General features: G+C 47.6%; 1 protein-coding gene across 1 annotated transcript; it reads left to right on the plus strand.

Moving 5' to 3' along the window:
• Positions 1-753: 753 nt before the first annotated feature.
• On the plus strand, positions 754-11,681 carry MLST8 (MTOR associated protein, LST8 homolog). The gene is made up of 9 exons (XM_067534159.1): positions 754-846; positions 1,028-1,165; positions 3,342-3,393; positions 3,813-3,975; positions 5,772-5,847; positions 9,023-9,175; positions 9,389-9,513; positions 10,061-10,224; positions 10,961-11,681. The coding sequence occupies exons 2-9, from the start codon at positions 1,037-1,039 to the stop codon at positions 11,077-11,079; spliced, it is 981 nt and encodes a 326-aa protein (XP_067390260.1). The 5' UTR covers positions 754-846; positions 1,028-1,036; the 3' UTR covers positions 11,080-11,681.
• Positions 11,682-11,726: the final 45 nt, after the last annotated feature.

The raw sequence follows: 11,726 nt of genomic DNA on the forward strand, positions 1-11,726 counted from the left end.
CACAGGTGGGGCGCTGAGGTGCTAAGGGAATACAAATAATTATTGTTAATAATACTCAGCTTCCATGTAGAGAAGGGGACGTTTCTGGCCCGTGGGGTGGTGGAGAAAAGCTGGAGCATGTGACCCCGAAAGGCTCCCAGGAAGCTGATGGAAAGAACCTGGCCTTATTATTGCTTATGATCATTATCTGCAGCACTGTGTGCTTTCCGAGCCCTGGGCTGGCAATGCCAGGGCCGTGCCCCATTGCGCTGGGCGCTGTACATACGTAGCACATGCACCATTGCTCTGGGGGCAGCGCGCTGAGCCTGAGTCGCTCTCTGGCGCCCCCTCTGGAAAACACTTGGAACAGCAAGACATGGACGGGGGTCTGCTTCCCACCAAGGTCTTGCGCCCATTTCTCTGCCCCCCCCACCACGTTGTCACCCATGGTCTCGCCTCACCTCCCTCACGTGGTATCGTCCCACGGAGGTATTGACCGGCAGTCAATCTGCGCATGCTTCCCTCTCCCAGGACTCGGAGGATGCCTGTGCGCGTGCGCGCCTCTCTCCTCACCCGTCCGACCAGCGCCGCTACTCAGCGCATGCGCATCCCCCTCCTGCGGCCGCGCTGCTCGCTCTGCGCGTGCGCCGCGGCACGGGCTGTCTCAGTTTCTTTCTTTTCTTCCCCACCCCCACCCGGCCCAGCAGGTAACGGGGGGCTCGCGCTGGGCCCAACCCCCTCGCGGCCCCTCCCCCCAGCGCAGCCGCCTGCCTCCGTCCCTCATGGCCCCACGGCCGGGCTCGGGGGCCCGCCCCGTCACCCCGGGGCCTGCTGGGAGAGGCCGCGCTGAGGCGCCCCGACGCGCCGGTGATGGGCGCACGGACACGACGGCCGCGCGCGCGGGGTGGGGTGTCCCCGGGGCTGGCGCCCCCTGCGGCCGGGTTGGGGCGAGCAGGGCCCGGCGCGGCTGAGGGGAGGGGGGTCCGGCTGAGGGGGGGGTCCCGCCCCGCGGAGCTCTCACCGCCCCCTCTGCTCCTCTCCCTCACAGGTGTGGGCCATGAACGCGGCGCAGGGCACGGTGGGCGGCGACCCGGTCATCCTGGCCACGGCTGGCTACGACCACACGGTCCGCTTCTGGCAAGCGCACAGCGGCATCTGCACCCGGACCGTCCAGCACCAGGACTCCGTATCCTTCCCGCCCGGCCGGGCGAAGTGGGCCCGGGACGCGGGCTTCCTCCCGCTCGCCTGGCCCCCCGCCGCAGGGCCCCCCGCCAGAGCGGGCCATGCCACGGCCCCCGTCCGCAGCGCAGCGGGGAGAAAGGTCGTTGGAAGCTTTCCTCGCACGGCCTAGGAAAGACCCTCCACCGACCCGTCCCCCTTCCCTAAGCACACCTGAGTGTTCCTCGCCCCAGCTCCCCCACCTCTGGGTTATGGGCTGGCTCCAAAAGGGGCCCCCAGCTCAGACTCTGGACCCAAACGTCAACCCAGACTTCAGTCAGGCCTTAGACCGTTCGGGCTGTGAAACCACCAATGGCCTTTCCATTTAGTAGGTGGCTCTGATATCCTTTTTCTGGGCACCTGTCCGTGCACTCACCACACACTCCTGGTATGCCATCTGAAACGCTACGGTGTGGCTGTACCAGGGCCAGGCTCTGTTTTCCTTGAGAGACGCTTTCTAAAACAGCAGTCAGATTTGGAGGGGGAGTGGTGATACTCTCCCGTGCTTTGTCCACAACCCAGAAATTGCCATGTGGGGTGACAAAATATGATGAGACAGTGGCTCGTCTAACGTTCGTTTGGTGGGGAAGAGATTCAGGGGGAACACCAAGAAGTTTTCCTTATCTGTTTGAGTGCTTGCCTTATAAAAAGGAAAACAAATTTTTTTGTAGGACCTACAGAAACTGAGCAAGTTTCTACCCCCATGACCAGGCAAAGTCAGTAAGGGCTGGTCTATGCTACAGAGTTTTATCAACAAAAGCCAGCTTTTGTTGAAGAAACAGTGGAAATCTACACACAGGAATGGTCCTTCCATTGATGTAACTCCTCTGCTATGTCGACATAATAAAACCACCTCAAGGAGTGGTGTAGAGTGCATGTTGGTGTAGTTAGGGTGACAAAATGTCAGTGTCAACACTGGGTTCCTCTGTTGGCTGTCATGGTCAATTTCATGGCTCCCTGGAGTTATGAAATTGACAAGAAGGCTGGGCAGCTAAAGCTCAGTTGCCCCCTTGTGAAGCTGAGCCGCTGGAGTGGGAGCAGGGCAAGAAGCCCCAGGTGGCTGGCAGGGCAAGAAGCCCTGGGCATCTCCTGGCAGAGAATGGGGAGGGGAGAAGCCCCGGGTGGCTGGACCCCAGCTCCCGGTAGGTTTTGTCTACACTACAAAAATAAGTTGACCCATGCCAGCTGGTGACCGACTTACAGCTGGTGGTTGATGTCCACACTGCCCTCCTTGGCTCAGTGGTGTGCATCCTCACCAGGAGAGCTTCCACCCACCTAAGAGGAGCAGTGTGGGGAGCTGAGAGAACAGTTCCTAGAATAGTGCAAATGCCTGATGGCACCATGCATTATGCTACTCCACAGATGGGGAAGTAAGCAAACAAAAGTCAGCTGTGCTGCTTGCTGCTTCAATGGAAACAAAATGGGGGGAAAATAAATAGTAACAGTGGACAAAGGGCAAAAATGAGCCAGGAAAAGCATGACTGTATATCGTTTTGGGAGAAGGGCTTTGTAATCAATGAAGAGTAGCCTTCCTGATTCCACCACATACATACAATATATTTAATAAGTAGGAACTGGGCTTTGGCTGTAAGAAAACAGACCCACTGCTGCTCTGCATGTTTGGTCTCCCCTACAAATCTCTCCAACTCCTCGACACCGGGTACACTTTCTGACAGATTTTTGGGGCAAAATGGAGAGCTAATTTACTGCTCCTGACTACATTTGATCTGATTTTAATGCTGTCAACCTTAAATGAAAATCCAGAATTTGAAAAGATAAGTGTGGCAAAAGTAGAACATAGCAGTGAGAGTACTGTGTTGTTTTTAAACAGGGCAGCATGTTGAGTTTAAATCAAGTTTCGCTAACATCTCTGGGGAAATGGAACTATGCTATGTCAGGGGGATTGATGTTTTTTATGTCCTGCTTTTGAAACAGTCAGTTTCAGACTAAAGGTGTAAACACAATTCTTTTCATTTGAAAATTAAAGTGCCCCTTTTCTAAAATGGGTAGTCCCTAAAGAAAGGTCCACTGGTCAGAAAGTCCTTGCTAACCTTCTTTTTCACAGCAGTGTGATTTTAAGATAACACTTCTGTTCTGCTTAAGAGTTAATTGCTGTCTTGGTTAACCTTAACCAGTGCTGCTAGCAAGTAAATGCTCTGGAGATCACCCCAGACCGCAGCATGATTGCTGCTGCAGGTGAGTCTTGATGATGGGCTTCTCCCTCCTCCCACCCCTCTTTCTCATGCCTGCAGAGTGGAAACTGTTCCACTGTCTCCGATATTGGTGGTCCCCACTGTCCACATTGTAACTTAGCCCGAGTGCACATGATTCCATTTTCACTACCAGTTGGCCCACCAACAATAGAGTCAGAAATGCCAGCTGTCATTCAAACACAACTTTCCTGAGCGTGTCCCACTATAATCCCTGCAAGAAGTGCTTCTGCACTTTAGGAGTTGCAGACTCTGCTGAGATGAGTTGAAACGGTGAAAATTGCCTTTAACGAGGTTTAGTGGCCGCAAAGCAAGGCGGCTGTGGAATAGGGCTTTGGCAGGGTTTTCTGATAGACACTTTGTATGTTTGGCTTCTGACTATTAGTGTAAATATTTGTCATCCAGGTTACCAGCACATTCGAATGTATGATCTGAACTCTAATAACCCCAACCCTGTCATTAATTATGATGGCGTAAGTAAGAACATCACTTCGGTTGGATTCCATGAAGATGGTCGCTGGATGTACACGGGAGGAGAAGACTGTATGGCTAGGATATGGGACCTGAGGTAACGATGCCAGCCCTCCTCCCTGTGCTGGGCCACTTGAGACAAAACTCCTAAGAGAGTTGCTGCTTCCATAAGCCTTCTTGGGCTTTGAGCTTGTGAAAACTCATCGGTTAAGCAAGGTTGACACTGGTCAGTACTTGGCATTTCCTTGGAGGTCTCCCATCCAAGTGCTACATGGAAGTTGCACTGGGGAGTCAGGAGGTAGCGGTCTTTCCCCAGGATCAATATTGACCCAGTAATGATGCTGTGGGGCTGCTGGAGGTGCTTTATTTTGATGAGAAGTAAAAGCAGGGTCCTGGTCAGTGGGTCATTAAAGGTTCCAAAGCACATTTAACAAGAGTCGGAGCATTAGCCCTAGTGTTCTGGCCCAATTCTAGTTTGCATCACTGACAGTTCTTGGGGCGCCCAGGACTGTGAGTTACTCTGTTAGCCTCTGCCCCCAGTGTGAGGGAGTCTTACCTGTGCTTGGCTGGGCATCAACGCCTTTACACCACCAGCATTTCAGCAACTCAAGCATGCTCCTCCGGGCCAGGCCAGCCCTGTCTTTGCCTTGTAGGTTAACCGTAGTGCGTCACAGTCCCTGAGTTTCTTTGGATTGTTTTTCTGCAATATCCAGGCCATGACACTGGCTACTCAAGAAATCCCAGATCCTTTGCCCCCAGTGGAGCAGTGTGCCCCAGTTTACCGGTTTTCCCTTACACCACAGCTCCTGTAAACCACACAGCACTTTTAATCAAACAAAAGTAGGTTTATTTATAGATCAGTATAAAAGTATAAGGATTTAACTAGAAAGAAGAGAGCGTGGTGGAAGCAAATGGTTACAATACAAAAGAAAAGCATAAAGCATGAGCTTGCTCTATGCTTATGAATAGTTGCCTTTCCAGCTAATAAAATAGGCTTTGCCCCCAAAGTTCAGTCCTGTTGCAGAGCTAGCTGGCTTCACCAGAACAAGGATCTAGTTTATCATGAGAACATCCCTGCTCCCCAAGATGTCTCCTCAGTGAAAGGATACAGAGGACCACCCCCTCTTCTGGGTTATACTGGAATAGTCTTTAGTTTCTGTTCATAGTCAGGGCGAACCCTGTCTCGTAATGTTCCTTTTTCACCTTCCAGAGGGTCTGATTGATTGCAGTTGTCTCTGATGTTTTTCCAATGAAAGTCTTTGTATTGGGCAAGGTTAAGCAGCTGGGCCTTGCATTGCATCACTAGCTAAACAGGACTGGGTGACACCTTGCTCCTTCCTGAATGCACTATCACTGAGACCTGTTCCCCCCAGTGATTACGTTTTATTCCAAGTCCATAAAGCATATTTTCAATATTATTCTTTAAACATTACCCATATATACATCTCACAGTGATTATGAATCTAGACAAGTTATGAGCTTTTGATAGCTATTTACATATTACTATTTTATGGATAAATATTCTGTATGACATGTTTGGTGCAATGAATTTGTCCGTTCTGAGGTGAGAGTTGTTTGCAAAGAACAGGGGACCTTTTGCCAAAGAGTCTCTGTGTCACAGTAATTACATTCTGCCTCCCTAAAATCCCTTCTGAAGCTTTAGTTGGAAATGGGATTCATCACATTCTGCCCAAAGCTATTGTGTAGTGGTGGTGTGTGCTGTCAAACAGCTGCAGTGGGTAAATGCTGCTGCACTGCTTTAAGTGCAGATGAGCCCTGAGACACAGAAGTAAAGTGACTTGTTCAAGGCCAGAAAGCAAATAAAAGAAATGGAAGATCTTACAGTAAACTCTCATCTCTGACTTCTCTCATTTGTGTTCATTTTGTTGCCAGGTCACGTAACCTTCAGTGTCAACGCATTTTCCAAGTGAATGCTCCTATTAATTGTGTCTGCTTGCATCCCAACCAGGTAAACGCAGTCTCTTTTGCACTTACCAGACTTATTCTTGATTAAGGAAGGTTTTATGATGCTCTTTATTAGAAATCTGATATGTAGCATCATTTTATGTTGGTAGTTATTACAGCAAATACTCTTGTATGTGACAATATTTTCTCCTCTATTTATTAAGCTGAGGCTTTGTGAGTCAGGTAATTGGAGTCAGGTAATTGGTGTCAAGATCTGAGTTCTCGAGCTGTTGTAATTAATTGAATACCTTCCACTCCTGTAGAAGGACAGTAGAGTGCTTTACAAACCTTCATGCAACCTCCCAGCACCTGAGAGAAACTGTAGCCTGCTCTGCACTAGAAAATTAGGTCAGTCGGTTTAACTGCATTGGTCAGAGGTGCCTGAGTGGCATTATTAAAATGACCTAAATCCCTGTGTAGACAGCGCTGGGCTGACAGAAGCATTCTTCTGTCGATTTAGCTACCGCCTCTCAAGGAGGTGGATTACTTGTGCCGACAGGAGAACCCCTCCTGTTGTTGCAGGTAGTGTCTACACTGAAGTGCTAGAGAGGGACAGCTGTGCTGCTGTAGTATTTCAGGGGTAGGCAAGCCCTGAGACACAGAAGTAAGGTGATTTATTCAAGGCTACAAAGCAAATCAAAGGCAGAGACAGGATTAGAACCCACTAGTCTTGACGTCCAACCCCTGCTCTAACTACTAGGCACTGGATTTTTGTCAGTATGATAGATGAGTTACTTCCATGATTGTTCAGTGCTTCTCTGAGCACTAGATGGCATTACTGGATAAGCATCATAGTGCTCGATTCTTCAGTAAGCAGGACTGCCGTTTGTTCCCATAGATCCATTTCTTTGTGCACTGAGCACGGTGTCTGTTTGTTACTTACGTTCTCTTGCTGAACTGACACATAGGAGCCCTGCTTCATGGAAGTGTGTTTTTCACTCTCTGTGCTTGTAAAAGCAAAACATCCCTTGTGCACTAAATAAAAAAGGCACGCGGAACTTTGTCATTCTTAAAATCAGATTGCCTGTTGGATTCCTTCAAGGACATTTTGGTGGCTGATTTTGAACCTTCATCCTATTTAAAAATTGCACGTGTCTGCTAGCGGAGGTGTAAAACTTTTGACTTGCACATTAAACATGTTTTAAACTGTAGCTGTTATTGGGCTGGTTCCCCCTAAATTCTTTCTACAATATATTTGTATGTGGGCTTTTTTTTTAAATTTTGCCTTTCACTCTGCTTAGACAATGCAGATAGACCATTTGATTTCACTTCTATTTTGATCATCCATTTTTAGTCAGTTTCATATTCTCTACAAGCTGAGTGCTGCAGTATTTGAGTTGCAAACATTGCAATGAAAGGTTTATTTGTCTTGAAAAACAAACCACCATTGTCATTTTAGGGGGGAAAAAATCACAGAAACACTTCTTTGGCCTCCTTCTGTTTATGCCTCTTCATGTGGAACATAGAGCTGTCTCCAGTGCCTTCCATCTCTGCTGGTCTGCTGCTTCAGTCTTAGCTTCTTCCATATCATTTTCATTTCTGCTTCTGTTGTGTGTTTCCATGTTATCTGTGGTCTACCTTGTTGCCTCTTGCCTTGGGAGTTCCAATCCAGTGCCCGTCTTACATCATTCAGGTCTTTCTCCGTGGATGTACTAGTCATCTCCATTTTCGTGCCATAATTTCCTATTCTATCGGTTTCTGTTTTGTTCTTCTCCAGAGTTCTTGGTTGGTATTTTTTCTGGCCACCTGATATTGAGGATTTATCTAACGCTGCTAACTGTGAAAACTTTGGAGTTCAGATGGTAAGATCTTAAAGTCTCCAAGTTTCAGTGCCATATAATAAAACCAACTTTACAATGATGTTCAAATATTTAAATTCAGTTTGGAGTGCAAGGTTTCAGTTTCTCCAGATGGGCTTTAGAGTTACAAAGGCATGTTTGGTTTTTGCTATTCTAGCTTTTATGTCTTCATCTGCTCCACCTGTAGTACTTACAGTGCTGCCAAGATATGTGAAATGTTAGACCTCTTCTATGTCAGTTCCAGGAAGTGTTATTGATATGCATGGTGGTTCTCATGATTTTAGATTTCACTGTGTTGATTTTTCAGTCCTATTAATTGTGAATAGGCCTCGAAATTGTTAGCCTTAAGTGTTGTAAAAGCTTAATTTTGCAAGAGTTGAAATTTGGACTAGATCAATGATGACCTTCACCTAATTAACACTAATTTGTTACAGTGACAGTGCTTTGAAAATGGAAAGTGTTCTATTATTGTCCAGTATTATTGTACAACGTTTTTGCATTTGAAAACAGGGCTAAGCAGAACACTACAATGCTATATGGACATTAATTCAAAAGCAAATCAGAGTAAATTAGCACAAAGAGAAGGTAATACATACTCTTACAGTGTCATCAATCTGTGGAGCTCACTGCTGCAGGAGGTCATTGACTCAAGTACTGCAGATAGATTTTTATGAAGGCCTGGGTAATTGAATGACCTGTTCTAACACATGCTAAAATGAGGCAATCCTATCTTATGATTCAGGGTGGAAGCTGATCGCTGCTGGTATCAGGGAGGAATTTTTGCACTGTACCATTAGCTAACTACATTATGAGTGGTGGTTGTCAGTCTCTGAAATAAGTTGTGGCTCGCTGTTGGACACAGAGCAGAGGACTAGATTGACCAGTGATTTGACCCAGTATAACAAATCCTATAGTGACTTGTGACCCAAATCATTTAGATTTTGGGTGCCCACTTTGACCTCTAGAGCCTGGTTTTCAGAGGTGCTGAAGTGAACTTCAGCTCGAGTTGTAGGTGGCCAGCAGTTCTGAAAATCAGGCTCCAGATGCCTGTAGTTGGGCCCAGAAAATTAATGGATGCATGTGAAAATGGAGGCCTTAGCCTTCCTGCCTCAGTTTCCCATCTGTAAAATGAGGATAATACTTCTCTAGTCTGCCGCATGCAGCGCGGATTAACTAGCTAACGTTTGTACAGTGAGATGGAGATCTAAAGGATTGCCATGTTAATGAATAAGTGGATAGAACAGGAAAATCCAGACTTCTGAAAGTAGAGTGACAGCTGCGTTTGGTGCCTTCTCCTCGGGTATGCTACATACAGACATTTCCCCCAGTGGGCACTGTCTGGGGTGTTTGAGCATTATGGAGAATGTTTGTGTCTTGCAGGCGGAGCTAATTGTAGGCGATCAGAGTGGTGCCATTCACATCTGGGACCTGAAAACAGATCACAATGAACAACTGATTCCAGAGCCTGAAGTGTCTGTCAATTCAGTTCATATTGACCCTGATGCCAGTTACATGGCAGCTGTCAATAGTTCAGTAAGTACAGCTTGAGAAAGGGACGATTGATCATCACTGCTGCAGCAACGTATTAGCGCATCAGCACTTTGCTTCTGTGCATGTGTCTGATGTGCAAAGTTCACTGTCTTGTGGCGCAGGAGATGGTGATGATTTGGGTATAAAGATCAAAAGGGGGTGGTGTTCAGATCTCTGCCGATCCCTTGCAGCAAGAATGTCTCTCTCTCTTCGCAGGGCAATTGTTATGTTTGGAATTTAACAGGTGGCATTGGAGAGGAGGTAACTCAGCTAATCCCCAAGACCAAAATTCCAGCACACAACCGCTATGCCCTTCAGTGCAAGTTCAGCCCCGATTCCACGTGAGTGACTTGCCAGCTTATTTACTTACTGGCGGCTAAAACAAAAGTGTCCTTTCAAGTCAGGTACCAGGAGACGGACTCTGCCCCCAGCTGTTGACAGAATGCTGGCTCCGTATTAGCATTCCAGCTGCCCAAGAGAGAAAGTGGATCAGGAGAGCGCTGAGTTATCAATTGGACCACTGTCCCTTATTTCCCGGTTTTTGCTTAATGATCTCAGAAGTGCTCTGGGAAGCTTCTGCCCTTTTTCTGGTTGTGAGAACCGGTGCTGCATTGACACTAGGGATCTGATTTACTGACCTTCTGAAAGTGCGAGTCTTTCTCTACCCCATTTATCTTGCATTAAGGAGGGCAGGTTGCAACTGTTCCCCTCTAATACGGGGTTTGAGGAATCAGCCTATGAAGACTGCAGGTCCCAGCATGTTGTGCTGCATCTTGAGTGGCTTCCTCAGTTTACTGCCAGTCTAGAACCAGCTCAGTGAGTCATTTAGAAGCATGGCACCAAATCGTAAACGTGTACACATGCGCCTCTCCCCTCCTTCTCTCCCAGGCTTTTAGCCACCTGTTCTGCAGACCAGACGTGTAAGATCTGGAGGACTTCAAACTTCTCTCTAATGACAGAGCTAAGCATTAAGAGTAACAACCCAGGAGAAACCTCCCGTGGCTGGATGTGGGACTGTGCGTTTTCCGGGGACTCTCAGTATATCGTCACTGGTAAGGCATGCGTCACTGGCCAACTATCCCAGGAATCCCTTGGAGGGAGGGAGGCCTGTATAGCATTACAGGATCTGTTGATCTCTCTAGCCAGCGGTGCTGCCAGTACACAGTGCTTCAAAGACAGTAGCCTTCCCCCATTGACGCCAGTGCGACTGTGTACACGTGAAGGGAGGGCACTGAAAGCATGTGACCCCTCACCGATACGCTCTTCTGCTAGACTTGCTAATTCCCTTAGCTATTTTTACCTGGTTGTTTTTTAAACATAAAACCTATTTTATCTTGTTTTCATCAGCCAGAAGCATGGTGTGTGCTATGGTGTTGGAGCTGTGCGGCTCCTAGGATATTAGAGTCAAGGTGGGCTCGTTAACAACTTTTTATTGGAACAACTTCTGTTGGTGAAAGAGACAAGATTACACACACACTTCAGATCCGAAGGAGGTCAGGTCCAGACCTGAAGAAGAGCTCTATATAAGCTTGAAAGCTTGTCTCTTTCACCAACAGAGTCCAATAAAAAGTTATTACCGAGCCCACCTTGTCTCTCTGATATAAGCCTAATGTGTGGTGGTTTCCATCTGGGAAGGAGGTAGTCTGAAATGTACATGGTCAGGTTCATATTCTCAAGGCATTCCCTGTGAGTACCACTGCAGTACATATCCCAAGGATGTTTGCAAGAAAAAACAGGTACAAATGTGAAGTTTCCTTATGGTCAATATCTCTTCACTTCCCCTTCCAGCCTCCTCAGATAACTTGGCCAGGCTGTGGTGTGTGGAGACAGGAGAGATCAAGAGGGAATACAGTGGCCACCAGAAAGCAGTCGTCTGCCTAGCTTTCAACGATAGTGTGTTGGGATAACGTGCACGTGTTGGAAAAAAGGGACCTCTGCTCATTCAATTGTCTTCTCATGACAAGCATCCTACCTACAGTATGTGGATCATACATTTGTAAGTGACGCCCCCTCTCTGATAGGAGATGGTTGAATCTCCAGCAGAAGCAGCATTCTGCCTAGAATTGAGAACGGCCTTCAGCTTTAAGCAAAGCAAAACTGAAATCATCTTAAATTGAGAGGGGACCTGGATGGCACAGGTGGGTGGGAGTGGAACACAGTCTTTCACTTCCACTTCGCCTGTTCAGATCCGGCTCAGGTAGATAGCAGCTGGAAGCTGTTCTGTGTGGATGGGTGTTTGGGGCCTGTATGAAATGGGCTGATTCACTCAATTCAAATTCTAGTGGATTCAGAGCCCAACCCACAAACATTCATCTAATGTGGCACTAATTGGTCTCCGTGTTCAGTTTCAGCAGCAAGACAAAGGACAGGATGGGCCATGGAGACTGAATTCCTCTTACTGCAACAGAGCATCCCTGCAGCTCAGGGGTGAGGCATGGTGGCAGGTTGTGAGGGAAGCTGGCCCTGCAGTGCCTCTGAGGACAGAAAGAGGCCTTCACTCTCCCAGGCTGTCAGTAGCATGACATATCTTCCATTACTGTTTCAAAATGAAATG

Source organism: Emydura macquarii, unplaced genomic scaffold (assembly GCF_026122565.2).
Source record: "Emydura macquarii macquarii isolate MOO-44397 ecotype Brisbane River unplaced genomic scaffold, CSIRO-AGI_Emac_v2 contig_3390, whole genome shotgun sequence".
Taxonomy (NCBI): Eukaryota; Metazoa; Chordata; order Testudines; family Chelidae; genus Emydura; species Emydura macquarii.